The 27443-nt window shown below is 45.9% G+C and overlaps 1 protein-coding gene across 8 annotated transcripts in view; it reads left to right on the forward strand.

Moving 5' to 3' along the window:
• Positions 1-27443, forward strand: part of KCNG2 (potassium voltage-gated channel modifier subfamily G member 2) — a 69609-nt gene that overhangs the window by 22297 nt on the left and 19869 nt on the right. For 2 of the 8 annotated variants that reach the window (XM_080380348.1, XM_080380350.1), the window contains exon 2: positions 3260-17137. In XM_080380348.1, coding sequence (XP_080236474.1) covers positions 16385-17137 — 753 coding nt within the window. In that variant the 5' untranslated portion in view covers positions 3260-16384. Of the gene's footprint in view, positions 17138-27443 lie in introns of all 8 variants that reach the window. The other 6 variants (XM_080380349.1, XM_080380346.1, XM_080380351.1 and 3 more) reach the window with 6 other exon arrangements.

The following is a 27443-nucleotide window of genomic DNA, read 5'->3' on the forward strand; positions in this document are numbered from 1 at the left end:
TATATGTATGTGTATACATAGGTATATACTTATATATGTGTAGCATATTTGGGGGGGGGGGGGAACTGAAAATTTTATAGCGGATTATTTACATATATTTATGCATATTTAGGCATGAGCTTAGTACCAGTTATGCATTTACTTGGCAATGGTTTTCTTGGGTGATATAGCAGACTAGGGTCCTGATTCTGAGAGAGGCAGAGGGCTTCCTACAAACTGCTTGGCACTTGCTGACTTACATGAAAAGCACAGGGATTCAGCATATGCTTGGATTAGGCTCTAAAATAATGAAGTGTCTGCTTCGTACTATATTCGTCTCTATTCAAAGCCTTTCATCCTTCACTTCTCCTCTTCCTTCACAGGGTTTCAGGAAATTACATGTTTCTTTTTGGTTTATTAGTTGTTATAAGCATAAATCCACCATGTGATCTTAGTTCACTGTCATATTTTATCAGAAAACGGTGCAGTTTACATTTCTTAGTTGACCGCAAGAGGTTTACCTAAGTGCTCTCTTTCTGTAAACCCATCTGTGTTTGCTCTGGCCTCATAATTATTTCTAGGTCATTCTAGATCATGAAGCTATCCTTTACAGCCACAAAAACGTCCCTGTAATGACTACAGAGACAGAAATTCATATTATGAACTGGACTGACTGTATGGCACCGGTAGGATCTTCCCAGTTCTGTCTGGCCAGCCTTCCCGGGGTGCCCTCTGCTCCAGCCCCTCCGAAGCCAGAGGACCGACCTCCCTAGGAGCCAGCTTCCCAAGCCGCTTCAGTTCCTGCTGACTCAGCTGAAGCTGGGACTTGTGCAGTGCGGTGGTGCACGGCTGCACGGGGCTTCTGACGTGGAGGGGGGGCCCCAGGTTCCTGGCAGGGTGCAGAAGTATTCAGCAGCCAAATGGTTATTGCATGTAATTGCATGGGACTGAGTTTGGAGAGCAAATGTCCTTGTTGGGAAGGGGACTGAATGAACTGGAGAGCAGCTGCTTGATCAGAGCTGGAGCTAAATGGTTCTGTGTCAGAGTGAGCTACTGAGACTGAATGCATTAAATAAAATGAGGTCATTTAAAGTGTAAAATAAATAATACAAAAAAAATTATGCAGTACAAATCAGATTACATACTTTCCTTTCAAGCATCCCCATTAAGTATCTGTTACCTACTTATTTACTGATCTTTATTCAGATTTTTAGATGCTGATATCCATGTTTACTTTTTACTTGATGAGCAAGCAAACAGGATATGAATTCATATTTTATGAGATGTTATTTATTGAAAACTTTCAGGAGGAGAGAGAATGAAAGTTATTTTTGTGCATGTTTCTTCAATGGCTCTTGTGTGTTAACAGTAGAGGCTGATTGTTAGCAAGACTACAATAATAAAATAATGAAGTTTTGTTTGGAAGTAATGCTCCTAGGATAAGTAAAATGGAGGTGGCTAAATCTCGGCTGTTCTGTTGTATCACAAACATCGCAGAGCTGTGGAGCACATTAGAAGCGTTTCTAAGGCGCACTGCTTCTCGGTGCTGTCACTGTGGAGGGAGAGGAAAGGGTCTTGGTAGGGACCAGGCTCCAGACCCTTCGGTGGACAGGACATACCTACTTCCCAAAGTACAGGCTTGACACTGAGCTGGAGCCTAGCTTTTTATTAGTGCCTGTGACTCTCCATTCTCACGTAGCCAAACATGAAGCTTTTTCCCCCCTGACCATGCTGGTAACTCAGTGCTCCAGCAGCCATGGCCCGATGTGTTAGACCAGCTTACTCCTCATCGGAGCACCTTCTAGGGAGCCTCCTTTGGCAGTCAGGCACTGTAGTCTGAAAGAGAGGTGCAAAATCATTCCTGCACTTGGCAGTCTCCAGCTTCTTTGAGAGCCTGTCAGAGCTTCTGGCAGCAGGAGAAAATCAGAGCAGCTTTCCGTTGCTGGAAGTGAGAGAGCACACGTGTCCCCATAGCTGTGCGATGCGCGGGCTGGCTGCTGTGCTGGCCTCTTGGGTAAGGGTGTAACGGAGAAGCAGCAGGCATCGTGGAGCGGTGGAGTGGGAAGGGGGAACTTACAGAAGCAACTTCTTCAGCCCTGCTGTCCCAGAGCACCATGTTGGTCACCCTCTTTTTTTTCCCTTGTTGCCCTTTGTAGATCTGGTTGTGAGCAGAGTTGTCAGGGCAGGCACTTGGAGCAACAGTCCCGCATGGGTATGTAGCATAATCCAGGTGCAGTGTAAACTGGTTTGTGTGGTTATACTGCTTTTGCTGATGTGAAAGCCTGTTCACATGTCTCCATAGTTCTGTAGAGACAAGCTAGTTATGTGGTGCTGTGTGGTATGGACAATGCAGTGGGAATTCAGAACCAAGTGAAAAAGCTGCTCCACTGGCAACCCTGCGTGCTGTAGCGAAGTCTAAACACCTCCTGAACAAAGCCCTTGGCTGGGTTAATTACCTCCTAATTTTCTGTCCTTAACTCATGAGTACTGCAGATGGTGCAGCCCATGGACTCCTCATGGGAGGGGAAGGCTGGGTGGCAATGAACTGGAGTAGCTTGAAATTCCTGGTCGTCTTTCTGATGGTAATAAGATTTAAAGCATGACAACGTAGGGAAAGAAACCAGCAGCCTGGCGTGTGCCAGAGATACTGGGATCTGGCAGAATGATTTATTGTTTATAACACTTGCAGAATAATATGTGCTTTATGAGTAACAACATGTCCATTTGCAGCATGAAAATAACTGCTCAGAAACAAAACCCTGTCAGCAGTAGTGGCGCTGTAAAATGAGCTCCATAGCTGCATTTTATCCCGGTGTTTCTGTGTGTCTCCTGCTGTTGCAGGTAGAACGGTGGTTCTGGCAGAAGCTGAAGGAGCTCTGAACAGAGGAGAGCTTTCTCGTGGAGAACAGGAGCTGTTCATTTGCTGGCCCAGTCACAAAAGCAAGTATTGAATAAATAACTGCCCTGAGCATCACGCAAAGGCCTGGATTGTTTTCTTGATGTTGTTTTCGTACCTGCCTTCGTTGACCCAAGAACTCACCTCGTTCAGTGGTTCATATAAACTTGTTAGGTCAAAAACCTCTGGGCAGGAGGGATTGTTGTTAGGATTGGGCTTCCTATGTTTCTGTCACTGAAGCAGTTTGCTGGAAGCGTTCTGTCAGCACGTGTGTTCGTGGCACCTGGTCTACCAATGTTCTCCAACAAGGTGTCAGCAACATGTTTTCATCTGTTGCACACATGATTCATTAGCCTGTCAGCCTACCTCTTGTTTCTGTTCCAGTCTTTTTGAAAGGGTAGGTGATTTTTGAATGAGTCAGCATGATTGTTGAAGCTATTAGACATAACTGGATCAGTCATATTTTACTTGATTTTTAAAGCCATCATCTTCACAGTGGAATCCATTCATTCCCACTTCATTGTGCAGGTAAGTCCACTGAAAGTACAAATTTATAGAGAACAAGGTCTTAGAAATGCTAACACCCTGGCTCTGTGAGCCTTGTGAGCCATCTGAAATAATTGCATTAGAGAAAATATAAAGTTTTCTAATCCTTTTGGTTTATTATTAAACATTAAAACTGAATTCTGATAACATTTATCAGATGATCCTTTAAGTGAGCAAGCGTGTTTAGTAAACACAGAAGTTTCTCTAGGGAACAGAGCAATGACAGTTCAGTGTAGGGGGAACTGGGTTGCTGGTGAGAGGAATTAACAGAGGTGCCTGAGACTATTATGGGTCATTTTCATCCTTTTCTATAGCAAGGCAGGAATGGGGAAACATACCTGTAACCCTGAACTGCAAAAGGCCTCTGCTGTTGCCTGTCTGAGGGAAAAAATCAAGCCATCTCCTGCCTTTGCAGGAGCCAAAAGCATCAACGTTCCCACCCAGAAGTTCTGGCTTTGTCCTGTCAGGCTTTGTTGGGAAGGCTGACGTTCCACCACAGGCATCCATCTAGGAGGAATTCAGACTAGAAAATGTCGTGAAATTGACATTTCAAAATGGAATTTTGTGTTAAAATTAATAAAAATACATGAGGGGTACTATCCTTGTTATGGTATTAATTTTCGTATTTAATTCAGAGAAAAAAATATATTTTTTTAATTTACTTCAAGCTGCTGCAGTGTTTCCAGCTCACCACACCTGAAAGCTGCAAAATGGGGATGTTCCTGGGTACAGACTGCACAGAACGGAGGTGAAGGTCTCTGGGAGCTTCCTGCACCGGGCAGCCCTGCTGGTTCATTGTGGAAATGGAACTGGTGTACAGGGTGAGATCTGCAGCGCCTCCTCATTTAAAACCACGACGGGAGGACAGGGCTCTTGAATTATGCCCACAGCGGGAAGGAGGGGCAGTGCTCATTGCGGCAGCAGCGGTTATTTGTCATTTGTCATTATCCCAGCGCTCCATGAGTGGCATCATCCTACAGAGTTAAAACTCCACTCTCGTTGAAGGTCACTTCGTCCAAGGGTTCTGGAACTGCAGCCTTATGTATGTCGTACTGAAATGTGCACGTGTCCCTATGGGCACAGGGGGGGCTACTGGGACAAACAAGGCAGAACCAGCAGTGAGCTCTGCAGGCGGGGGGGGTCTCACCCAGGGGTTTTGACGTTGACAAGGTTCAGCTAGTGCACACGTGCAGCATATGAGCCTGCGGGTCTCAAGGTTGAAATAATGATTTACTAGTGTACCAGTGGTTTCAACTGCATGAAATTTTACTCGCCTAGTACATGGGGTCCATTTCCTCGAAGGGCAGTGCTGCTGTTAGGGGTATGTGCCTAGCACAGGTGGCTGGACTGGTGTAGGCACAACCTGCCAAGCTGCAGGGGCTTCTGCCTGGCTGCCCTGCTTCTCAGCTGGCTTCCTTAAACCGGTGTTTAGTAGAACTTGTGCCTGCCGTGCGTTCCGTGGGTGTTGGCTTTGACTTCATCAGCTGCTGAGTGGTTGGACAGCATCTAACTCAAGTCTTCATTTGTTGCCGCTTTTTCTTGGAGCAGGAGGAGGTTTAATCTGTGCACAGCAGAAGATGTAGGAAATACTCGTGTTTTCACAAGTTGCTCGAGAATGATTGATGGGAAAGAAGTGTGAGAGGGAGGCAAAGGGGAGAGGGGTTGGTGCAGTGTAGAGGATAAAAAGAGATGGTATGGAGGGGATAGGAAAACTAGGAAAGCTTCAGTCAAGTCAAGGACATAAGACAGGGTCAACATGTGGATGAGTTGGGGTAAGTGGCAGAGCTCCCTTGGCAGCTCCAGCTTCTTCATTTCCTTGTGGACTGAGATCTGGCAGGCCCTGTCTGCCTGAAGCTGTTTGAATTCCCTTCCAGCTCCCCAAAGAGCACAGGATTTTCTTGAGAGTCTGCCTACTCCTTTCACCCTTCCTCCCTTTTTTAAAAGTGTGTTCAAAGGTTCCCTGCTCTTTCAGCCATGTTCTGGAGGAGGGAAGGGCTTACCGTTTGGTGGCATTTCATTGTTCTACTAAGCACATTTGCATCTGGGAACCTTCTTCCAGTCCTGACTTATTCCCAGCTTTGACATGAGTCAGTGCAGACCTAGTGCTCCTGGATAGGGAGTCAAGACCCAGCGTTTTGGCAGCATGCTTCCAAACACGCAATGCAGAGACGGGAGCAGGTGCTGAGAGTGAGCACACATGCTGCCTTACCAGGGCACCAGAGTGCTGGCACAGGAGAGCAGGTGGGAGGTCCCAGGGTCTGTGGCTGTCAGGCAGATGGGATCATTTCCATAGCGAGTTGTCGTTCAGCAGAGCAGAGCACTGGGGTGAATGGGCTGCTTGAGTAGGACCCCAGTGGCAGATATGTCAAATGTCAAGTGTCTTCCCAAGGCTTCAAGTTATCTTCTTTTCTGCCGCGTTTCTGCTTTCTCTTCCCCTCTGACAATGCCTGCCTCTTCTTTTGAACCTACTGGCTACAGATGTAATGGGAACTGTTTCGGTGGTAGCTTTTGTGCCCCTGAAGCTGAATGATTCCTGCTGCAGAACTAGATCACTTGGTCTACTACAGTCCTTTTTGTAGTGTCCATAATAAAAGTTGCCTGCACCTGGGCTTGAATTAAAAGCTGAGGCTATTGGGACAAGTTCTCTGTGGGATCTTTATGCTGTATGTAGGAGTGAGAATTAAGAAAGCAGACCAAGCCATAGAGGCGACAACTGGACAGTGACTTCCCCAAAATCAAGTTTCTAAACATGTAAGCTGAGAGTTTGCTTCTCACTGACTAAATACAAACTGATCATTCTAATCTTAGGCTGCTGAAATAATGTGTCTGAAATCAGAAAGTGTGTCTACCTCCACAGGACAGTAGAAACCATTTGTGTATTGTAATGTTTTGACATCAAAATGAAGACTTACCATAATCACCTTTTGGTTTTGTTTTACTTTCTCTGTTTCTTTTCCATCTGACCTATGCTTGAATCGTATGTGGTATTCCTCTTCCACTCTTCTCATTGTCTTTTCTCTAGCCTGTGTTCTGTTCTGCCTGTGCTCCTCTGCATTCATAGCGGTCAGAGAAGTGCGAGCAGCAGGACTGCAGTCCCTTTGCCTCATCAATCCCCACTTCTCTTCCCTCTTCTCTGCGTTGCAGGGAGCTTGATGCAATAGCAAGAGCAAGCTGTGAGCCGTGTTACCGTGGGGTGGGGTTGGAACAGCTCTGTGCCATCCCTGTCTTGCCCATTTTGTTTCTGTGCTGATTAGACACCCTGCTGAAAGGGCTGAATTTGAAAAGTTCACAGTGTCTTAAAATTTGGAGTGCTTTGACAGTGTATTTCAGTGACAAGAAATGACTGTATCCTAAGCAATAAAAAACTAGTAGAACCTGCAAAGATCAGGCAGAAAAGTTTTTCTCCACAGAATTATTATTACTTTCCGTAAAAAAACAGAGCACAGTGTTCAATCAGTGTTTTGTTTAGCTGTGTCAACCCTCATGTATGTGTAAAATATGCTTGCATCGTCAGTTCATAATTCGTGAATATTTGGACAGAGACACCAGATACTCACCGAGTGGGGGGCTGAGACGACAGACTTCAGACAAGGAGCTGTGCTTTAACTGGAGCCTGAGGTGATGAGGTTGTACACGGAGCTTTGTTTGATCCAGCTCTGTTAACTGCAACCATGGATTAAGTAGACAGTCTTAAGAGTCTAAAATTAAAAGGTGTTCTATGCAATGATGTTAATAATTAACTAAAATTATGTTGAATTCAAAGGTAGACTTGTGTTTAAACAGAGATGGGAATATTTTTGAGGTCAATGCACAACTGATGTATGAAACACACAAAAGCAAGAACGTCATCTGCAAGAAAGCAATGAAGATGCGTAAACCCCAGTGTTAACTAATTAAAGCTAACAAAAAGCAAGATGCATCTGTATACAATTTATCTTCTCTGCAAAGGATTTAATGCAGAAGTTAAAAAGCCTCGTTCTGTTTCTAGAACCTGCGAGCACTTGAAAAGAAGCATTTATTCATAGAATCATTTAGATTGGAAAAGATCTTTAAGACCCTTGAGTCCAACCATAAACCTAGCACTGCCAAGTCCACCACTAAACCATTTCCCAAAGGGCTGTCTCTTAAATACCCCCAGGGATGGTGACTCCCCTCATCCCTGGGCAGCCTGTGCCAATGCTTGACAACCCTTGTGGTAAGGAAATTTTTTCCTAATACCCAACCTAAACTTCCCCTGGCACAACTTGAGGCCATTTCCTCTTGTTGTATTTGAACACGTATATTTAACAACCATTCATACCAACCTGTGAGTGGCCCTGAAAGAGACACAAGGCAGGTACACGCATCCATTTATTAAGAAAAGTGCCGCAGCAAATCATCATAAACATCTGAGTGTGAAACTGGGCCAAGAGTAGCATCACACAGCCGAACCCTCTTATTTCCAGTCAAATCCAGTTGCTATGTTTTGTACTAAATGAAGCATATTAATCATCTGGGTGGGAAGCTGCTAAGTATAGAATTGGAGAAATCAGTAGGATAGATCAGAAATAAAAGATACTGCTATCAGTGTCAGCGAGGGAGCAGAGCTCATGCTAAAAACTGCTTTTCTCCCTGCAGTGATCTGTAGATCCACCAGAACACCTGAATGTTAATTCTGGGATTTGAAAGACACCATAACTCATTTGGGTTTTCACTCTTCCAGAATTTTGGCAACAGACATGAGACAATCTGTTTAATTTCCTGGGTGAGAGGAGTAAACAATGCTGCTTTAACATACTACACAGTCTGTCACTTTTGCGTTTGGTGGTGCCGTTCACATTGTACCTTGGGCCAGTTGTGGGCGCGCAATCTTGATTGGCGCAGGTATATAAAAAACTGAGTTTTGATGGTTGGTTATTCTGAAATACAGCATTGTAAGGGCAGGGAAGGAAATGTGTCAGACTGGCAACTAATATCATAAAGTTTAGTACCTTATCTGAGCCTCTTAGACTGGTTGATTAGACAGGATGCTAAAAGGATTAATCGTTACGGCTCCTAAAATTAAGCCTGTGTATGACCCAGGGAAGGATAAGAAACATCTCCATATTGTGGCTGCTGGTTGTGGCCAAAGTTACCTTGTTAGCAGGGTCCAGTCCCTGGCTAAGGGAGTGCAGACCAAACATGTTTTAATTTTAGGCTCTTGAGGCTGTGTACTTGTCCATGGTTGCAGTTAACGGGAACTGGATCAAGCACATCTCCGCACGCAAGCTCCTGACCTCGGGCCCTGGGAAGTGCTGCTCCTGAGCTGAGCCCATTCCCTGCAGCCCCTCGCCCACCCAGTGCCTCTCTGCGCCTCTGTGCCGGTGTTCGGCAAATAACTACAGGGGAGGAAAGCACAGCTGAGATAAACGCGTGGTTTTCTTGTAACCAGGTGAGGGTTAATACACCTAAACAAATAAAATGTGGCTTGAGCACAGTGCTCTGGTTCCTACCTTATGTAATAATAGTTCTGTGGAGAAAAACTTTTCTGCCTCATCCTTGTAGGATCTGCCTAAACCTGGCAGGCTCTGCTAGTTTTCTGTTGCTGGGAACACAGACAGTTCTCTATAGTGAAATGCACTGTGAAAGCACGCTATGTTTTAGGACATTTGTGACATCTTGAAGCTCGCCAGGTTGCTCGGAACGCGGGAATGCTGGGGGCACGCAGCAGCATGCGGTGCCACCCCTGCCTGCCCTGCGGCTGGCGTGGCCGCATCCATCCGCCGGGCAGCTGGGCGTGCAGGTAGCTTCGCAGAAACAGGGGCAGAGCACAAAGCTAAGTGGGCACTGAAAGCTCGTGGAAGTGCAGAAATAGGTTGGTTTGTGCTGTGGGGAGACAGGTAAAGATCCTGTGCCTTCAGGTGATAAGTTGGACCAAATCTCTGATTTCATAAAGATGTTGCAGTGTTAATACTTTCACTGTACGGCTCTGACAAGTGAGTAACATCGGGTAACTCTCAATCTGTCTAGTGGAGACAAACAGCGATGGATGCATGTCAGAATAATTAGCGTTGAGTCAAGTTAATTTGATTTGTTCATTTAACAAATTGAATTGTTTCAGCTAATTACGTAGTGTGGCATAAATGCAATGAGGGATGTTCAGAGAAGAAAACCATCCCTTTTTCCCTCCACTAAATTAATGAAACTATTAAGGCAAACATGCAGTCAGAGTATGCAGTGTCCAGTGTCACATGCAGAGTTGTGCGGCCTCCCTTACGCCAGGGCTCTTCCAGGGCTCCCTGCTGCACCAGCCACCGCAGCGTCCTCCAGGCTCTCTGGAAATGCCTGTCCCAGCTGTCCTGCGCCCCGAGCAGCCTGCCTTTCCCTCCGAGGTGGCACATCCCGGCTAGGCAGGCAGGTGAGGTGCACCCCTGCCCCTGTAGCTGAGGAGGAAAAGCCCAGAAGGAAGGACTGTTGAAAATTCTAGCGTCTTTCCAACTTCTTGGACTATTGTATTTTCTAAGCGGGAATGATGGTGGCTTAACACATTAGGGATATTAAAGTTTACTGATAATAAATACAGAAATATGTGAAATTCATCTTCTTGGGGTTACACAGAAAATACCCTGAGTGAAATCAACCTAGCCTCTCTGTACTTTGCAGTGTGTCCTTTTGGAGATTATAGCAGTTCTACTCTGTTCTAATTGTCATTTGTTCATGGGTTTGGGTTTTTTCTTGAACGTTTTGAGATTGAAGCTGGCAACATGTGGCAAACAAGATGTATTTGCATATCTTCATGATTTTTAAAATCTAGACTTCAAAATTACTTTCAGCAGTGATTCCTTTACTTCAGAAAGCTTGCAGAAGAATGCTTTGATGCTTCTGGTTTAACCAGTTACTTCATCTCACTTTCATTCCTCATGAAACAACACTTTCATGACATAGAAGTACCAAAGCAACAGGGAGAGTTCAGCCCCCTGTTGTGCTTGGTGGGGCGCTAATATGCTTAGAAAACTTGAAACAAAAATCTGAAGCAAAATGTGAGAGAAATACTGTCTGTATCTTCGTATAATGATTCTTTAGCAGAGATTGGAGCACTGAGTTAGAAAGTCTTGGATCTGTATAGCGTGGTTGACCTCTTCCTTATTTTGTGTCCAAGTTGTAGTCCCTGTCATCCTCACTGCACATGCCTTGCTGTGTTCTTTGGTTCCGCTTGGGCACACGTTGAATGGTTCCCTTAGCAAGGGGATTTGACATAGACATGACATGGTTGCCAGAGGTAGCGTAATACAGCCTTTACAGTTCTGAGTGCTCTGTCTGCATGGGGAGGCATCAGGCCGTGTAGCGGTGCCAGTGTCAGGTCTCAGTGTGTCAACCCGGGGGCGAGAGGCAGCAGCGCTGGGTGCGGCGGTGCCCGGTGGGCCCTGTCGGGGCTGCCCCTGGAGCCCTGGGCTCAGCCCTGGGCCCCTCGCTGCCAGAGGGACGCTGAGGGGCTGGAGCGTGTCCAGAGCCGGGCAGGGGCTGGGGAAGGGGCTGGGGCACAGGCTGAGGGGGGAGGCAGCCCGGAGAGGAGGGGGCTCGGGGGGGCCCTGATGGCTCCCTACAGCTGCCTGACAGGGGGCTGTGGGCAGGGGGTCGGTCTCTGCTCCCAGGGAAGGAGCGACAGGAGCAGAGGGAACGGCCTCGAGCTGCGCCAGGGCAGGGTTAGGGTGGGGGTGAGGGGACATTTCTGCCCTGGAAGGGTGGTCAGGCACCGGCACAGGCTGCCCGGGGAGGGGACACCAGCACTGGGGGCGTTTCAGAGACGCGTAGATGTGGCGCTTGGGGACAGGGTTTGGTGGTGGCCTTGGCAGAGCTGGGTTAACTGTTGGGCTCAACGGTCTTAAAAGTCTTTTCCAATCTGGATGATTTCGTGATAATGAGTATGTAGGCAGCCATATTAGTCTTCAGTGTGGACAAACTCAGAAGCCAATTCCCCCAAACTGGGCAAAGAGTCTGCTTCCTTGCTAAGCTGTGTCTGGTTTATTGTTTCCATATCCTCCTGGTCTCATTTTCCATTTTTAAATCCGTATATTGGTTGCACCCCGTCTTTTCTGCACTGTGTACGCCTCATGGTCTGGTGCCCTCCTCCCCTCTTCCTGTTTCCACAGTGCCTGTCAGGAACCAGTATCTGTGAGTCTGGGTTCTACTGGAATGTAGCAAGTACAAGAGTAACCTGGACCTCCTGAACCTTTCCGTCCAGAGCGTTAGCTGTAATGCCACCAAACATATGGTCAATTGCATGTGTAAGCTTTACTACTAAAATAATTGCGTGCATTGTAAAATACAGTGTCATGGTGAGAAGTGGGAATTGCTTTGGTCCTAGGCAGCAATGTCAGGTTCCAGCACGTCTCCAACTGGAAATGGCTGAGCGCTGTAGAGTGGATTCACTGGCTCAACTCTAGCTGGACTTGGCGGAAAACATCTTGTGGTTACCCTAATCTATCTTTCGTGTCTGTTGCTTGAAATTACTACACAATAACCAGTTCTCTGTTGAAGTGTGTTTCATTTCACAAAGAAAATCTTAAAACATTAATTACTAAAATGTCTCATGGCTTCCTCTTGCTACCATGGTACAAGTGTAAACCTTCGGTACTTTGTAACTTACAGCAGCAGTTAAAAAGAGGCTGTTCACAAAATCACGGGGCAGTTCAGGTAGGAAGGGACCTCCAAAGTTCATCTGCTTTAACCCCCACTGCTCAAAGCAGCATCAGCTAGAGCCAGTTATTCAGGACTGTGTTGGGTTTTGGATATCCCCAGGGATGGAAATGACCTCTCCTGGGATCCCATTCCAGTGTTGGATTGCCCTCATAGCACCAGTTTCTTCTGTGCAACTGTGCACAGACCTCCAAATTCTTCCCCTGTGCTCCCTGGCTGCCTACATTAGTGTGCGGGTGCTTCAGAGGCACCTAGTCGTGATGCTTTCCCAGCAAAGGAATGAGCACCCTGCCCGTGACGCTTCCCTGTAGGCATACCCTCATTTATACACAGACATTAGATGCAGTCATTCTTCAGCCCTCTACTGCTCACGGGGTCTCTCCTGGCCATGTGACCCCCCACCAGCTCCACCGCTTCCGCCCCATCGTCACAATTTCCAAGCTCTCCTCACCAGGCTGGCCAGCCTGTTGGCAGGGGTGTTTTTGCCACATTTTTCATTCTTGCTCAAGGCAACTTGGGACCAGTGGAGCCACATTGCAAAGCCATGTAGGACTTAGATGCATCCCTACTGATAAAACGGAGGGGTGAAGAATGTTTGGTGAAGAACAGTGATGGGAGCAGGCAAGGTGAAAAGACAGTAAGGAAAGAAATCGCCCTCTCTGCATTGAGAAAATAGTGCAACAAAAAGGACAATGTGAAGCAGCTGTATGCTTGTGACATTTATTCTTTAAAATCTTTGATGAGAAATACCTGCATTTTGAGGATCTCAACTGTCTGCTGTTGACAGAATTTGGCTGAACTTGTGTGTGTGTAGATGCACACATATGCATACATAGATAGCCAAAGAAAGTATTTCTTTGTGAATAAATTTGTGTGACTACTTAAAAAAAGAAAAGAATCCACAATATGTATGACCCACCCTGTGTATGATCATCAAACTGAAACATTTATGCAGCATTTCTCCCACAGTTTAAAATGATGAACAAAAATAGAGTCGAATTTTGTCCTGTGTCCCTGCAATGGGCAGCTTCTTGCAGACTGTGTTTTAATAGCCTTTCTTGCACGCATGTGTCAGATTAAATGATAGAAATGCCAACTGGATGATAATGTAGCATCATTTCTGGAAGTATTGGCTTTTAAAAGTAATCTTCAATGGGATGCTTTACATGTGCATACATTAGATAACCTTGGCATGCAGAGAGTATTTTAAGACCCGCATAATTTTGAAACACCCTTTAATATTCAGTGGAGGTCGTGATACATTCCATGCACATAAGATCAGAAACAGACCTTCCAGGCTTATTTTACTTCCCAGGATAGATGCCAAACTGGGAGCTCACCGTGATGTATTCTGGTTTTCTGTAGGACAGTTGAAGTGGCACAGCAGGCTTGGCTATGCTGTTCCACTGACATCTGCACCCTGGTCTGGGGCAACAACCTCACGGAGGTGCCAAGGAGAGTAATATGTATGGCTCTCTTCATGTGCTTCTTTCTTTTCTTTTTTTTCTTTCTTTTTTTAGCTGAGATTTCCAAAACAAATCCTGACAGCTGGTAATGTATACTATTATGGATTCTGGGATCTTGAAGTGTGAGGTCAGAAAATTCACCTTATTAACTGAACTCCAATATCTGATGCTACCAGCAGTGTCCAGAATCAAACTGTTGAACCACAGGCAATACCATCTGTAGCTACCTCTGTTATCACTTTCTATTTAACCACTGATGATACAAAAAGAAAAAAAAAAGGGGGGGGGAAGAAAATTAATAGCTGCTTGCTGAAACTTTACATTTAGTCAACATCATTTTATATCCGCAAAACAGAAGACTAACCTCTGTAACTCAGAGATTTTGTAATGAACAACATGCTTACAGATTTTCACATTGAGTTGGCTGCTGCTTAGAAGAAGGAAGAAGCGCATGTAGGATTAGATTCAAAATAATTCTGTGAAATGTATCTGGCCCCTTTATGCAACAACCATGCACAAGGGAGAGAAGAAAAGCAAATCCTGGCCTTGATGTCAAAATAATATAAACTACTTCTTGTATGTTGACTTGTGTAACAAGCGAGGCATGAAAATAAAAGCACAGTGCCCTGAATGGTGGCAGTCAATATTTTATCTTACCAACAAAAAGCAGCAAGAGACTAAATCCTTAAAGTGTCTGCCGTGCTGACGGTGTGCTCTCCTTGTGACAGTGATGGTATCTGCAGTCCCAGCACCACTCAGGCGCCCATTTCTCAAGACACGTGGTGCAGCCTCTTGTCCTTTCCTGGCCCTTAGCCAGGTGAAGGAGCTTTTCTCTGTTGTTCATGTTGCCCTGTATAAATGGATGTTTAAACAACTTTTTTGCCCAAGGTGAAATTGGAGAGATTTTGGCATCATTAGTTCTTTGGAAATTTTCACAGTGCTGAGAAGTATCTTTAGGTGGCTTTAGGGTTTTTTGTATGTAAACCAGCCTTTCTCTGACTCTTATAAATACCCACCATAAATGCCCTTCTAAAATGCAGTGCCTGGATCCTCACAGAAGTGTTGAAGTAGGAGTGCTGCTGCTGTTGCTGTGATTTGGTTGTTCAAGTGTGGTTGGCAAGAATATTTAGAGGGTGATCAGGGCTGTGAGTAGCAAGCATTTTCTGCTTTCTTGACTGAGAGGAATGAGTTAAGAGTCAGTGAGTTGATTACGGATAAAGGAAGCTGCTGCTCTGAGATGGTGTTTGAATGCGTGTGCTCTGCAGTTTTCCCTAGCACCCACTTGTTCTCTGTTCCCTCCGGGCTGAAAGCATGCGGTTCAAAGAAGACTGGAGAACGTCGCTTATAAATTACAGAGTTACTCCCTCATGGTTACTGTCCTGCCATCATAGCGTCAGGCCATCTTTTGCAGCTCAGTTTTTTCTCTTGTCCTTTGTTAACTTGTAAGGTTTCTACATGCCCTGCTTCAGGTTGTTGCCCATCGCTGCACCCCTTCTCAGTCCAGGTCTTCTCTGTCCTGGTCCTACAGCAGTTTCTTTGTTCGTACTCCATATTTGAGCCGTTCAGGAAGTGCTGGGTGATTCACTGATGCGATTACATACTGAGCATTCCAAGACATCCATCCTAGTACTGCTTTGGAGAGACAGCTTTGGAGAACCTAGTGGCAAGCTCCAGAGAAAGTGAGGAAGCAACGTGGCAGGTGAAAAGATGTGTTCAGGAGGTCTGTGGATTGTGGTGTGGTAAAGGAGGGGTAAGCAGAAGGCACAAATGAAATCCTGGAATTACACATAATGCACATAATTCCTGCTTAATGTGAGCAGTTGGGTTCTGCATCATCCAGAAGTAAGAGCAGCCAGCAGGTTGCTTCCGGCTCTGCTTCGTTCTTGGGTTCAGTCTCCCACTGCAGAGCTGCTGCCAGGCCCCCTGCCCCCCTCCCCCAGCCAAACCCACTGCAGAGCCTCCAGCAGCCCCAATGAGCAGGGCAAGCTCTGGTCCCCACTGTGAGCTGGGCTGCTTACCACTCTGCGGGAGATGCCACCAGCCTGGGTGGCAGGCACCCCAGCACAAGAACAAAAGCTCTTCTACCTTCTGGAAGTGGGGTTGTCCAGGCTGATATGCCCAATACAGCTTTAATCCCATTAGTCGGGGTACCAGTGGCAACTGGATCTGTAGCACACACTTTGTGCTCAGGCACCCAAACTGCTTGGCCGCAGGCTGGGTTCTCAGCTCCCACGTTGTCTTTGTTCTTGGTACCTGAGCTTGGTTGATTTAGATTGGGAATTGCCAACATTTCTGCAGTCATGTTTCTGACTGTACTGTAGGTAACCATTGCATCCTCACACTATAGGCATTTTGTAATAGAAACATTATGTAGATTCACTAAAATAAACAAAAACTCATTTGCGACTAAGTTTCTTTGTTAAGTTGCTAAAATATAAATCGTCATTATCCAAAAGACCCATTTTCTTTTCCTGTACCCACTGATGCCCAGGATATAGCTCAAACCTCTAGAAAGGAAATTTCTGAAAATGATAATACACTGGTTTTGTTTCCATTCATTCACTGACTAAACCGTCTAGAAGTATCAACATGGCTTCTGACCTTATTGCAGTTTTAAGTTCTTTCCCCAAGTGACGATCAAGCAAAGATAGGCTTAAAAGAATCGAGGAAGAAATAGTACCATGGAGAAAAGTTTCTTGGGATTGAGAGGATAGGATTGTTTTTCATCTAGCAATGCCTTGATTTTATTGTAATTTTAAAACTCTGTTTTGTAGGTTGACTCTCTGCTCGAGCTCCAGATGCATTTGTTTGAGTAGCCTTGACCTCCCTATGGTCTCAACAGATGTATAACAAAATGGCATTGCTCACTGGGAATGCAGATCCTGAGTTCAGCTACTCCTTCAATAACTTGGAAAACCTATGTGAGGTGCAAACCAAGAAAGGATTCTTCTACAAAAAGGCCAAACTTCTGCACCCTGGGGAAGACTTGTGCTGCTTAGCCCACCTGGATGACCGGACCAGGTTTGTGATCATCAACGTAGGTGGTATTAAGTACAAAGTTCCATGGACCACCTTGGAGAACTGCCCCTTGACCAGGCTTGGGAAGCTGAAGTATTGCAACAATTATGATGAGATCATGAACATCTGCGATGACTATGATGTTAGCTGCAATGAATTTTTTTTTGACCGTAATCCTAGTGCCTTCAGGACGATCATGACTTTCCTGACAGCTGGGAAGCTGAGGCTTCTCAGGGAGATGTGCGCTCTTTCGTTTCAGGAGGAGCTTGTGTACTGGGGGATAGAAGAGGACCACCTGGAGTGGTGCTGTAAAAAGAGACTGCGACAGAAAGAGGAGGAGGCAGCTGAGGCCAGGCTGTACGAGGGGGAGATGGTATTTAGTGAAACCACGCAATGTGCCTTCCAGGACAGTAGCCGACTGAGTTTGTGCATGCGAAAGCTCAGGGACATGGTGGAGAACCCCCACTCGGGGATCCCAGGAAAGATCTTTGCTTGTATTTCCATCTCTTTTGTTGCCATCACTGCAGTCAGCCTCTGCATCAGCACCATGCCAGATGTCAGAGAAGAAGAAGATCGGGTGAGTGCAGCTTTTCTTGGAGTAAAGCCTGTTTGCGTTGTTGCCTCCTCCAGGGAGGTGATGGGCAAAGCCACTCCAGCAGGTATCGCGTTCGGTGCTGGTGGGGGGAGGGCTGGCGGGGGGAGCACAGAAAGCGTTGTGTCACTGAATAGTGAGGAAAGATGGGGCCAAACTCTGCCTTGCCAGCGCAGCTTTGCAGGGTCATGCCAGCAGACAGCTTTGCCCAGCTGGTTTGCTTTCTGGCATCTCTGACCAGATGACAAACTAGCTGTTGTGGGTATAAAAATCAGCCTTGCTTGAGGCTTAATGTTTTGAAGTTATGTCAAGAGCTAACGGATCAGTTTTCCTTAAAGGTCCTTTGACATACCACTTCCAATGGATTCTCAGTACCCCACTGTAAAAGCTACAACTGAAATCTTTTGATGCTGTAGGTGAGGTAAAGGGCAAGGGCGCTGAGGCAGCAATTTAACAGTAGCAACAAAGCAAATGTCCCAATTTTCAGACGTGCTTAATATTCTCAAGTGTAAACTTTGGATGCTTCATGCCCTTGAAAATCAAGTACTATGGATATTTTGTTTATTCTTTAGTTCAACAAATTTCCTGAGGGTTTAGTCCCTTATTTCTGCAAGCAGTTCAGTTTTCTAACATTAGTTGTATGTAGGCCAGTGAGAGCTCCTCTGAAGATCGATATTCAGGAGAATATTCACATTTTCATTCAATACATGCTGAAATGCAACCTAGGGGGTTTGGGTGGCAGAGACTTTTCATGCTCTCCTTAGTTTTACTCAAGCCCAACGTCAACAGTAAATGTTTTGGCTTATTTCATGGCCACGGGGGCTGGGAAATGTGATTGTGAAGTTCAGCTGCCCGGACAGTGCTTCAGCCTGCCAGGTCCTGCCCCGGGCTGGGGGCTGAGCCCCCAACCCCAGCACCCTCTTGCTGCGAGGCGCTGCCCTCCCTGCTGCCCGCAGAGGGGAGGAGGTTGTCACCTGGTGGGAGGCCCCCGCTGGTTTGTAGCACTGCGAGTAAGAAGCGTGCTGGTGGAAAATGGGTGCAGCAGCACTCGAGAGAGCCCTGCGTCTGCCCGAGCGCCTGCCGATCGACAGAGTTGTCCGGTTTGGAATCGGGCTGGTTCAGCAGCAGCCAGAAAGAAAAAGAGACATTTGGTGTGTTGTTTGATCTGTGATTTGTTATCTTTGTTTTAAAGGCTTTTTCTGGTCTAAAGTTTGAGGATGGTAGTACTGGGTACTAGTTAAAACTATACTGTCGTAAGAATTTTGTAAAAATACTGTTTCCAAACCACATGCCTTTTACTGCAGTTAGCCAACAGTGCGCCAGTATGCTGGCATTTTAAGCATAAAGGATATCTTACAGCAGAAAACTGAGACGTACTTAGTGCTCAGATGTTCCTGGGTTTAAGTGAGAGCTGAACAGTCGCTTTCAGAATTACCAGAGCTCAGGCACTTTGTATTTTTCTAATGAACTGACCATAAATAGGGACTCATAATAACAGGCTAATAATGTTTGTTGGGTGGAGCAGGGTAATAATGAGGATAGAGCAAGCCTTGAGGGAAGCTGGGATTTCTTGGTAAGCTGGGGTCGTTAAAAGGAGCACGTTTTCATAGTCAAATGCAAGTTTGTACAATAAAGATGAATGCAGACTTGCTTTTGCAAAAGCAGAGTCTCATTCCCAAATGGGACTCTAAATGGGATTTAGGGTACAAGCAATTGAATGCAAGTTCCAATTTGTAGCATAAAGTCAGAAGGGTTAATGTGCTCCTTGAATACCTAAGCTGGGGAGTAGTGATCAAAAGCTGGAAGATGATTTTGTGCCAGTACACAGCATCGGTGAGACCGACACTAGAACACTGCATTCAGTTTTCATGTTCATATTTTTAAATGGTGCATTGAAAAATTGGAGAGGGTGAAAAACCCTATAAATATTAGACACCTGCAGAAAATGCCATACAATAAGAAACTTTAACATTTTGGTTTATTTAGATTATCAAAAGGAAGATGAGTAGATTAAGCACACATAAGTGGTTTTTATGGGGGGAGGAAAACTGTATCATCTAAAGGACCTTTAAATTAAGCAGGGAGAGAATGCATGGTTAAAAGCTGAATCCTGATAAATTTGTATGGGAAACTAGGTGCCAGTATTTAATACCATGGTGATTAATTACTGGGGCAGACTAGGAAGAGTGGATTTTGTATTTTTTAAGTTTTCAGTTCAAAGCTCACTGCCCTTCTGGAAGGTAGCTTTCAGCTAAACACACTCTGCTTCGATCAAAAGTAAATTACTGGTTTCAGTTCAAGTTACAAAGGTGAAATGTGTGCAATACAGAGGACCTCAAAAGAAATGATCTGCTGTTTTTCGGTGCCCTTAAATTCTAAAAGCCCAGAGCTCCTGCAAATAGGCTTTGTTCTGCCCTTTGCACAGGGAAGGTCTGTGGACAGAGCGGGAACAGTTGTTTTGCTGAGACAAAGACAGTTCTCTAGCGCAGGGGACAGGTGAAGCATCACTCCTTACATTGCTTAGTTCACCCCCAGCGTTCCCCGCCTGCTCCTGAATCAGTGAAGGTCAGCGCTCTACTGCAGCTGTAATTAGTCGTGTAGGAGTCACACGGAGTGACTGGTTTTGGTCCTGCACAAATGGATGTCAATACCCATGTAGGTCTCTTCAGCCTCAGTAAGACTGGGCAAGGAGCCAGGCGTCTGCCCACGTGGAGCTGCTTGTAGGATCAGAGGCCTGGCTGCAAACTCCTTGCGTGTCATCTGCGCGTGGTTCAGCGAGCCCGTGCAGCTCATCACATAACGGGTGCGGAGAGAAGAGAGCTTGCATGGATTCAGAGTCGTGTTCATCACCCTGAGCTGCATAGTTTAAAATTCGTGCCCAGGGATAGCTCTTTGGTCTGGTTTTTCAGTCTCCTAACAAGCGCAAAATGCATGTGCATCCCTCCTGGCTAGGGAACAAATAAACAGTCAATGTTATTTCAAGGATGCACCGTAGCCTGCGTGTACGTTTTCCAGGCTCGCGGGCTGGCATTGCTGTTGCTGGGTTCCATGTTGAGCTGTGGCGGATGCTCTGGCTAACAGGCAGTGGGCTTTTCCTGAAGCTGGTGTTTTCCAGAAAACAAAAACTTTATGTGCCGCCTATCTGTCCTGTTGCTGCTTCAGGGAAAGGACGACGAACCAACCATGAAAAACCTGTGCTGGAGAGCAGGGTTCATACCAGCCCCAGTAACGCCCCCGGAGCGGGCCAGCTGTTACACCCAGTGATGTCCTGCAGAGGTGTCAGCGACCTACACAGATGCAGGCGTGGGACCGCAGAAGTTAAAAGACATTACCAAGTGGGTGAGGAGATTATTTGAGGTGCCTGCCTATCTCTTTTAAATACAGAAGACTCAGTCATATGTTTTGTCAACTTTATGAGTGGCTCCAGATGTTGTAGATGACAGTGGCAATCCCCGGTGCTTTAGCAGGAGCAGGAAGGATCACGTTCCTGTGTACCGTAGCCATCTTACTAATGGTCACCCTGATTTACCTCAAGTGTTACTCCCTTTTGGAAGTAGTATCGTGTATTTCAGATGCTGTGCAATTATCAATAAAATTAACAGACCTAAACTACTTTTTACTTACCAAACTAGGACAAATATTTTGTCTTGTCAAATATTTTTCTTGTTTAGCTTTTATTTATTGATTAAAAACCACCAATCCAGTAATGCACATAATAGCTGCTTCTGGAAATTTCAGAAAAGGGACACTTCAAATGTATAAAGAAAATGAGCCTGTGAAGAGAGTCACATTTTCCGTGTAAAATAACAAAGCAATAATTGGTTTTTAATTTCAGAATTATTCAGAATGGGAGATTTCTATGCAAGATCTAGATTTAACGGTGAAAAGTCCCCTCTAAAGGCAGAATACTGCTGAGACAAAATCGTAGCAGGAGCCCTCAGGCACCGAGTTCTTTCAAAACCACCACAAAAATGATCTCCAGGTCGTAAATAGAGCTAGAGGCATAGATTAAGGCATAATGCTTAAGGCATTTTAGGCATATGATCCCTTCAAGTGGGCTTCTCAGCTCTCTAAAATGGCAGGCAACGGGTGACTCAAGGAAGGCAGCTAATACATCACAGGAGCCTTAAACCAGTTGGGGACACATGACAGCAAATGCTTTAGCAAACTGAGAGCTGATCAATCAAAAGACATTGAGAGATTCAACTGAAAGCCAGGTGGTCATCGTAGTAGACGCCTCCTTTTTCCTTGGTGAAAAAAGAAATGTCGACCATTTCTATATGAAGAAGAATGCTTCTTTCTTTTCTTAGACTGTCTTCCCCATCACAGAAAAGAGGTGGTGGACTCAGAGATTAGCATCAAGCATTTTGTCCTGATTCACAAAAGCGTTTATAGGCCTGAGCCACGCTGAGCTCATGCATTTGTAGCACCGCAGTGTAAAACAGGAGAAGAGCAGAGAGTACCTCCTTCTGCACCACGCTTTCCAGCGCATGGGGAAAAGCTCGTCAAATTAAAGATGCTGGGATAGGAAGTTACAGTTCAATAACCTTCAGCTGAAGAACGTTACAACAAAGAGAGAGACTCATAAATAATGAAGTTAATAATAGCTCATAAAGAAGCCTGGAACTATTTAACCTCAAAACTTAATTTACACACTGTGCTTCAACTTTCATGTTGGTGAGGATGGGGAATAGATAAATCGTGAATGTGCGTTTCAAACCATCTTCTGGCTGAAGATTTCATTTCACAAAGGTACACACAGAAGTAATTTCAGACAAGGTTAAGGGAGTGTCGTATATAACGATTCTCAACAACTTTCCGTGACGAGCTGATGCAGTGACTGGACAAGCGGCGAGGTGGGTTGGACACGGGCTGGATGGCCAGGCCCTGGCAGTGCTCGCCAGCGGCACAGAGCCCAGCTGGAGGCCGGTGGCTAGTGCCGTACCCCGGGGCTCCGCGCTGGGTCCCCTCCTGTCCAACGGCCTCATCTGTGATCTGGAGGGTGGGCAGAGCACACCCCCAGCGAGGCGGATGACGGCACAAGCTCTGGGCGGGTGGCCAACGGGCCAGAGCTGTGCTGCCATCCCGCAGGACCCGGGCAGGCTGGAGGGACGGGCTGCAGGAGCCTGGGGAGGCTCGGCAAGGAGAGGCACAAAGTCCCGCACCTGGTGAGGAGCGGCCGCAGGCACCAGCCGGGATGTGCTGGGGGCCGCTGGCTGGAAGGCGGCTGGGCAGGGAAGGACCCGGGCGTCCCGGTGGACACCAAGTTTTCCATGATCCAGTGCTGTGCCCTTGCAGCAGAGAAGCGGCCGGACCGGTATCCAGGGCTGTGTCAGGCAAGGAATTGCTCCTGGGCTGAGGGAGGGGATCCTTCCCCCCTGCCCGGCACCGGTGAGGCCGCGCCTGGAGCCCTGCGTCCAGCTCTGGGCTCCCCAGCACGTGAGAGGTACGGGCATGCTGGAGAAGGTCCAACGGGGGGCCAGCAAGATGACTAAGGGACTGGCGCCTCTCTCCATGAGGAGAGGCTGGGACTGTTCAGCCTGGAGAAGAGAAGGCTCAGGGGAATCTCATCCCTGTGGGAGGGTGCAAAGGGGACAGAGCCAGGCTCTTCTCAGGGGTGCCCGGTGACAGGACCAGCGGCAGTGGGCACAAACACGGGAGGGTCCCTCTGAGAGTCAGGAAACACTTTTTCATGGTGAGGGTGGCCGAGCACTGGCACAGGCTGCCCGGGGTGGGGGTGGGGGTGGCATCTCCATCCTTGGAGACGCTGAAAAGCCTGGGCAGGGTGCCAGGCAGCGTGGGGGCCCTGTTTGGGCAGGGGTTGAGGGTCGGGGGGGCAGGACTAGGTGACCTCCAGAGGTCCCATCAGGCCTCAAATCTTCTGTGATTCTGTGCTTATTACTACGGATTTGTTTAGGTTTGCAATCTAAATAGGTAGCTAAATAGGAAGAAATACAAGTATTCAGGGCTTCGGTGTGTCAGAAATGACAAATATTTTATTGAATGAATGGTGTCAGCTTGTCCCAAAACTCTTGCAGTTTGAGGTACTTCTGGGTGGGGAAAACTGTCATTTTTACCTTAAATCTCCTGTGTATTTCAGTGAGAAGTACTGTAAAGGAGTAAGACAGTTGTTATTGTTATCTATCCTAAGATGGCACTCCGCTTGAGATTCTGGAACGAAGCTTTTCATTACTGGGGAGCTCGTATTTAGCACTTTCTTTTGTGAGTGTTCAGCTGTTTTTCTGCATGTGGTGCTGAAACCTTCTTGATTTTAACTCAGAGCCACATGTTTATGTGATGCATAGATGGTTTGTTTTCATGAATGAAAGTCAATAAAATTGCAGCTTGTGCTTTTCCTTTCTTTGTGGAATAAACTGTTCTAGAAATTACAGCATGGTCCACATGAAACATTTATTTTAAAAAATCTCCCCGCTGGTATTATGGATAACTATTTATAGTGTGTAGACACTGAGGTGACTTTTTATAAAAAGAATCTTGGGGAATTGGGCTAGCTAATTTCCCCGGGGAGCACCTGTGAATTTGTTACACCGTTCTCTCAGCTCTGCTGTTGAAAAGCAAAAGCCATGTAACAGTAGCACCAGTGGTGGCGTTGGAACTGATGTACTGACGTACTGGTGCCCTGTGTGGCTGGTTTGCATCCCAGGTCGGCTCGGGACAGTTCAGGCCACAGCTGGCCAGAGGCCAGGGAAAGACCAAAGGACTTGGCAACAATTGTCACCTGCCTTTGCTATGACATCATGCACAGGGAAGTTCCTGTAGACAAATGAGTCGTGTTCACTGTCACATTCGCCTCCCCTGGCTTGAGGGACGTGGGACTCGCAGCACTGCTGAGCTGTATTTTAACTAAAAATAAGGTGATTCTTATTTTTTTCTTTCATAAGCTTAAAGGAAGCTTTCTTTTCAGATGGTACAAAACTGAAAGTGGTAACACACAGTCCAGCTCACGAGGTTTGAGAGCATCCCTTACCCACAGCCTTAGTCATTGGCAATAAGAAAAGGTTTGCTTTCTTGTTGGTGTGCTCAGTCTGGCTCGTCTAGTTTCATCACCGGTCCAGCGTGGTCCTGCTCTTGGGTTGTGAATGCTTTGGGACACACTTAAACACTATAATGGCTATAACTATCACCATAACAGAAATAAAAGTTACATCTATGCTGTTCAAGTCCACGGGCACGTTCCTTGTGCCTGGGGCTGCAGGCTGGGTTTCTAAGCAAGGAAGTTTTTTTCTTTTCCTGAGACCCACTTAGTTCACGCAAGATGCAGTTACTGTGCAATACCCTTAGAGTCCAAACCTGAGGAGTAACTGCAAAGTTCTGCAGTGCAAGTCTGAGTCATCATAGCGTGCTCTCCCAGCTCCTGTCTGATGGTCAGAGAAATTTGCTGTGCATGTTGCCTTTCAGACAGCTCGCGTTTGCCTGAAAGCAGTTGAAGTGATGAGGCTTGAAAGATAAAAATGGTTTGCTTCTGTGGGACACACAGAGCGCTTTAAAATCAAGGAGTTGAGAAACTCTGCACTGCTCTGTCTAAACCTTAAATGTTGAGTTGTGTGGTTTTTTGAGTGGTGTGCATCGTTCATCTGACTCCCATGGAGTTTTCAAATATAAGACTAATAGCAAAATGTTCTTTGCAAATATCAAGAAGTGGTGATTATGTCCTTTGATCATTTTGCTGGGAACTGCACTTGTCTATGAATCATCTGAATGATACAGCCCTTAATGTAAAAGAAATACATGTATTAATCTTTCCTTTGTGGGTCTGAATCTAAACCTTTCCCAGCTGTTAGAGCCTATCTCTGTCTCAATTTATCTTACTGAGTTCAGGGTTGTTGTAATCTCACACCAGGGCAATACATTTGGTGCTGGGAGCCCTGATCAGCACCGCTGTGGCACGACATGCTGCCCACTGACCAGCTCTGCTCGCCCCTGCCAGGGCTCCAGCTGCCAGGGACCCCCTGGTCAAACAGCACACCACCCACCAGCTTTGCCAGCTCTTTTCAGAGACAGTCTTTCCCCTTTGCAAGGCTGCCTTAAGCTGCTAATGAGTAGAGAATGTCTGAAGGAATGGTTGGTTATGCTTGGTATTGGTTGTGCGGACAGAGTGCTGGGTAACAACTGCGTTTGGAGAGCTCTCACCATTTCTTCTCCTCAGCTTGCTTGCTTCTCTTGGGAAAAAAAAAATAGATTTTACTTTGTGCAGTCCTTCCTCCCCTGGAGAAAAAAAAAATCCAGCTTTCCTGCTTGACTGAAGCTATTTAAACTTTAGCAGACGTATCTAGTTCTGTCGTGGCAGCTCCTTCAAGAAAAGATAAAGGAAACACAGTCCCAGCAAGAAAATCTCTCTCTATTGTGTCAGGGGGTTAGGAGAAATGTTGTATTTTCTTTCATTAAGAGTTGACTTCAGACGGGGGGGTGGGGAGCTGGCTGGGTGGAACAGGTCCGCCCAGAGCCCCCCCGGTGAGCCACAGACCCTTTGCTCAGAATTCCCCACTCGGCAGAGTTCGTGCCCAGCTCTCGCCAGCTTTGGGTCTCACTGCAGCAGCAGCATCTGCCAAGTGGCTTTTTCCGAGTAAAGAGAGAAATCCTTATGGGACAAGGGGCTGCCCCGGAGGGTTTTGAGGGCAGCAGGTTACAATACAGACTTTGGGAACCACCCCAGGCTCTCTGCAGTGTTTCAGGCTTAGCAGGCAAAAAACAGAGTATTTCTCTGCGCTGTTAGCTTGGGCATGAGGCAAGCGTTGTATAAGGCAAAATTCCTGTTGCCTTGTTAATAACTTTCTGTTGTGCCAGTGAACTCTCAGCCTACAGGGTATCTTCTCATGAATAAATAGCAGGCTCAGGTCTTCTTTTAAATATTGTATAAATATGCTGCAACATAACATTAGTGATAAATAATTAAACGCTGCTAAGACTCTGCCATAAAAGCATTGGTAACTTTGTCACATTGTTACTGGCTTATGTTTGGTGGGTCACCCAGCAAAATATGCTCCATATTTAATTTCTTTAGTATTTCTTTGGTTCCGCCACCATAACTATCTGTACCTACTAGTGGGTTTATTCTTCTGACTTCCAGGTAAATCACCCAGGGAGTCTCTGAAGCAATCTCATGACAGTAGCTGCATGGCTTCCACTCATGTTTGTAGAATTACTACAGGTACTCAGTATAGCCTGCTCTGTGATACCCTGAGGGTACAGCGTAGCTCCTTTACGCCAAAGGTTGCTCCACCACCTTTTGCAAGAGAGCTTGTGCTCTGTGGGCTTGTTGAGTACTGGCCTGGTCTTCTGAAAGAGACATCTTTCATTTCTTTGTAATAAAAGTATCATCTGGAAATTTAATCTCAGAGCTCCAGGGTACGTTGCTATCAATTCTAGAGGTTTGGAAAGAAAGAAAGCAACCAGATTTACGTTTGGCTAGACCTCCTGTAGCTAGGCTGAGGTAATGAGCTGATGATTCATGTGTACAGCACTTAGAAAAATTGCGTTAAATCCTTTAACATTATAAATGCTTGCATTTTCATTGCTTAAAATGTAGTGGTTGAGATGAAATGTAGAAGTTTTTGAAATTGGGGACTTTTTGCAGTATCCGTGGAGACATTAGATTCCAGACAAATTAAATTATGAGTGGTATAGAAATGGAGAAAAAGAAAAAAAAAAGTTAAAACATTTTTTGCAATAGGTTTTTAACAAAGGCTTAAGAAAGGGCCAGGAGAAAACTATAAGGTTGTTGGATTTTCTAAAGGTAAGCATGTAAAACCATGAAAAAGATGGCACTGAGTACTGTCGGCAGCATTTTTGAGGACAACAGCATAGTTAATTCTAGTCTATGTAGAACACCACACTCAGTCAAACTTAGTGTAATTTTTATGAAGTTATAAAGTTTTCTGAAAAAACCACACTTTCTGATGTAGATACTTCTGTGAGATGTTTGAATTAGTGGCATACAACATCATTCTTTAATAAAAATGGCATTTTCAAAAATTTACCTCCCTTATTAAATGTTTTAAAATTTTCTGTTAGATCTTGAAGTAGCAGCAAACTAACATGAGAAATCACCATCCAGTGGCAGCGCACACAGGCATGCAGGTGTCTGGTGTTAGCCCAGAGCTACTTGGTGTTTTGCTGATGACTGGGGAGAAAGCATAAAACAATTGCAAATGAAATTTGCAGGTAGCACAGAAATGACATACTGGTCAGGGACTGGAGGTGTCTGACACAGTTAGCTGATGTGAACTTGTGGAGGTAACGATGTGCATCGAAGTGCGACCTGTAAGTGTAG

This window comes from Falco punctatus (genome assembly GCF_963210335.1).
Source record: "Falco punctatus genome assembly, chromosome: 3".
NCBI classification, from domain to species: Eukaryota; Metazoa; Chordata; class Aves; order Falconiformes; family Falconidae; genus Falco; species Falco punctatus.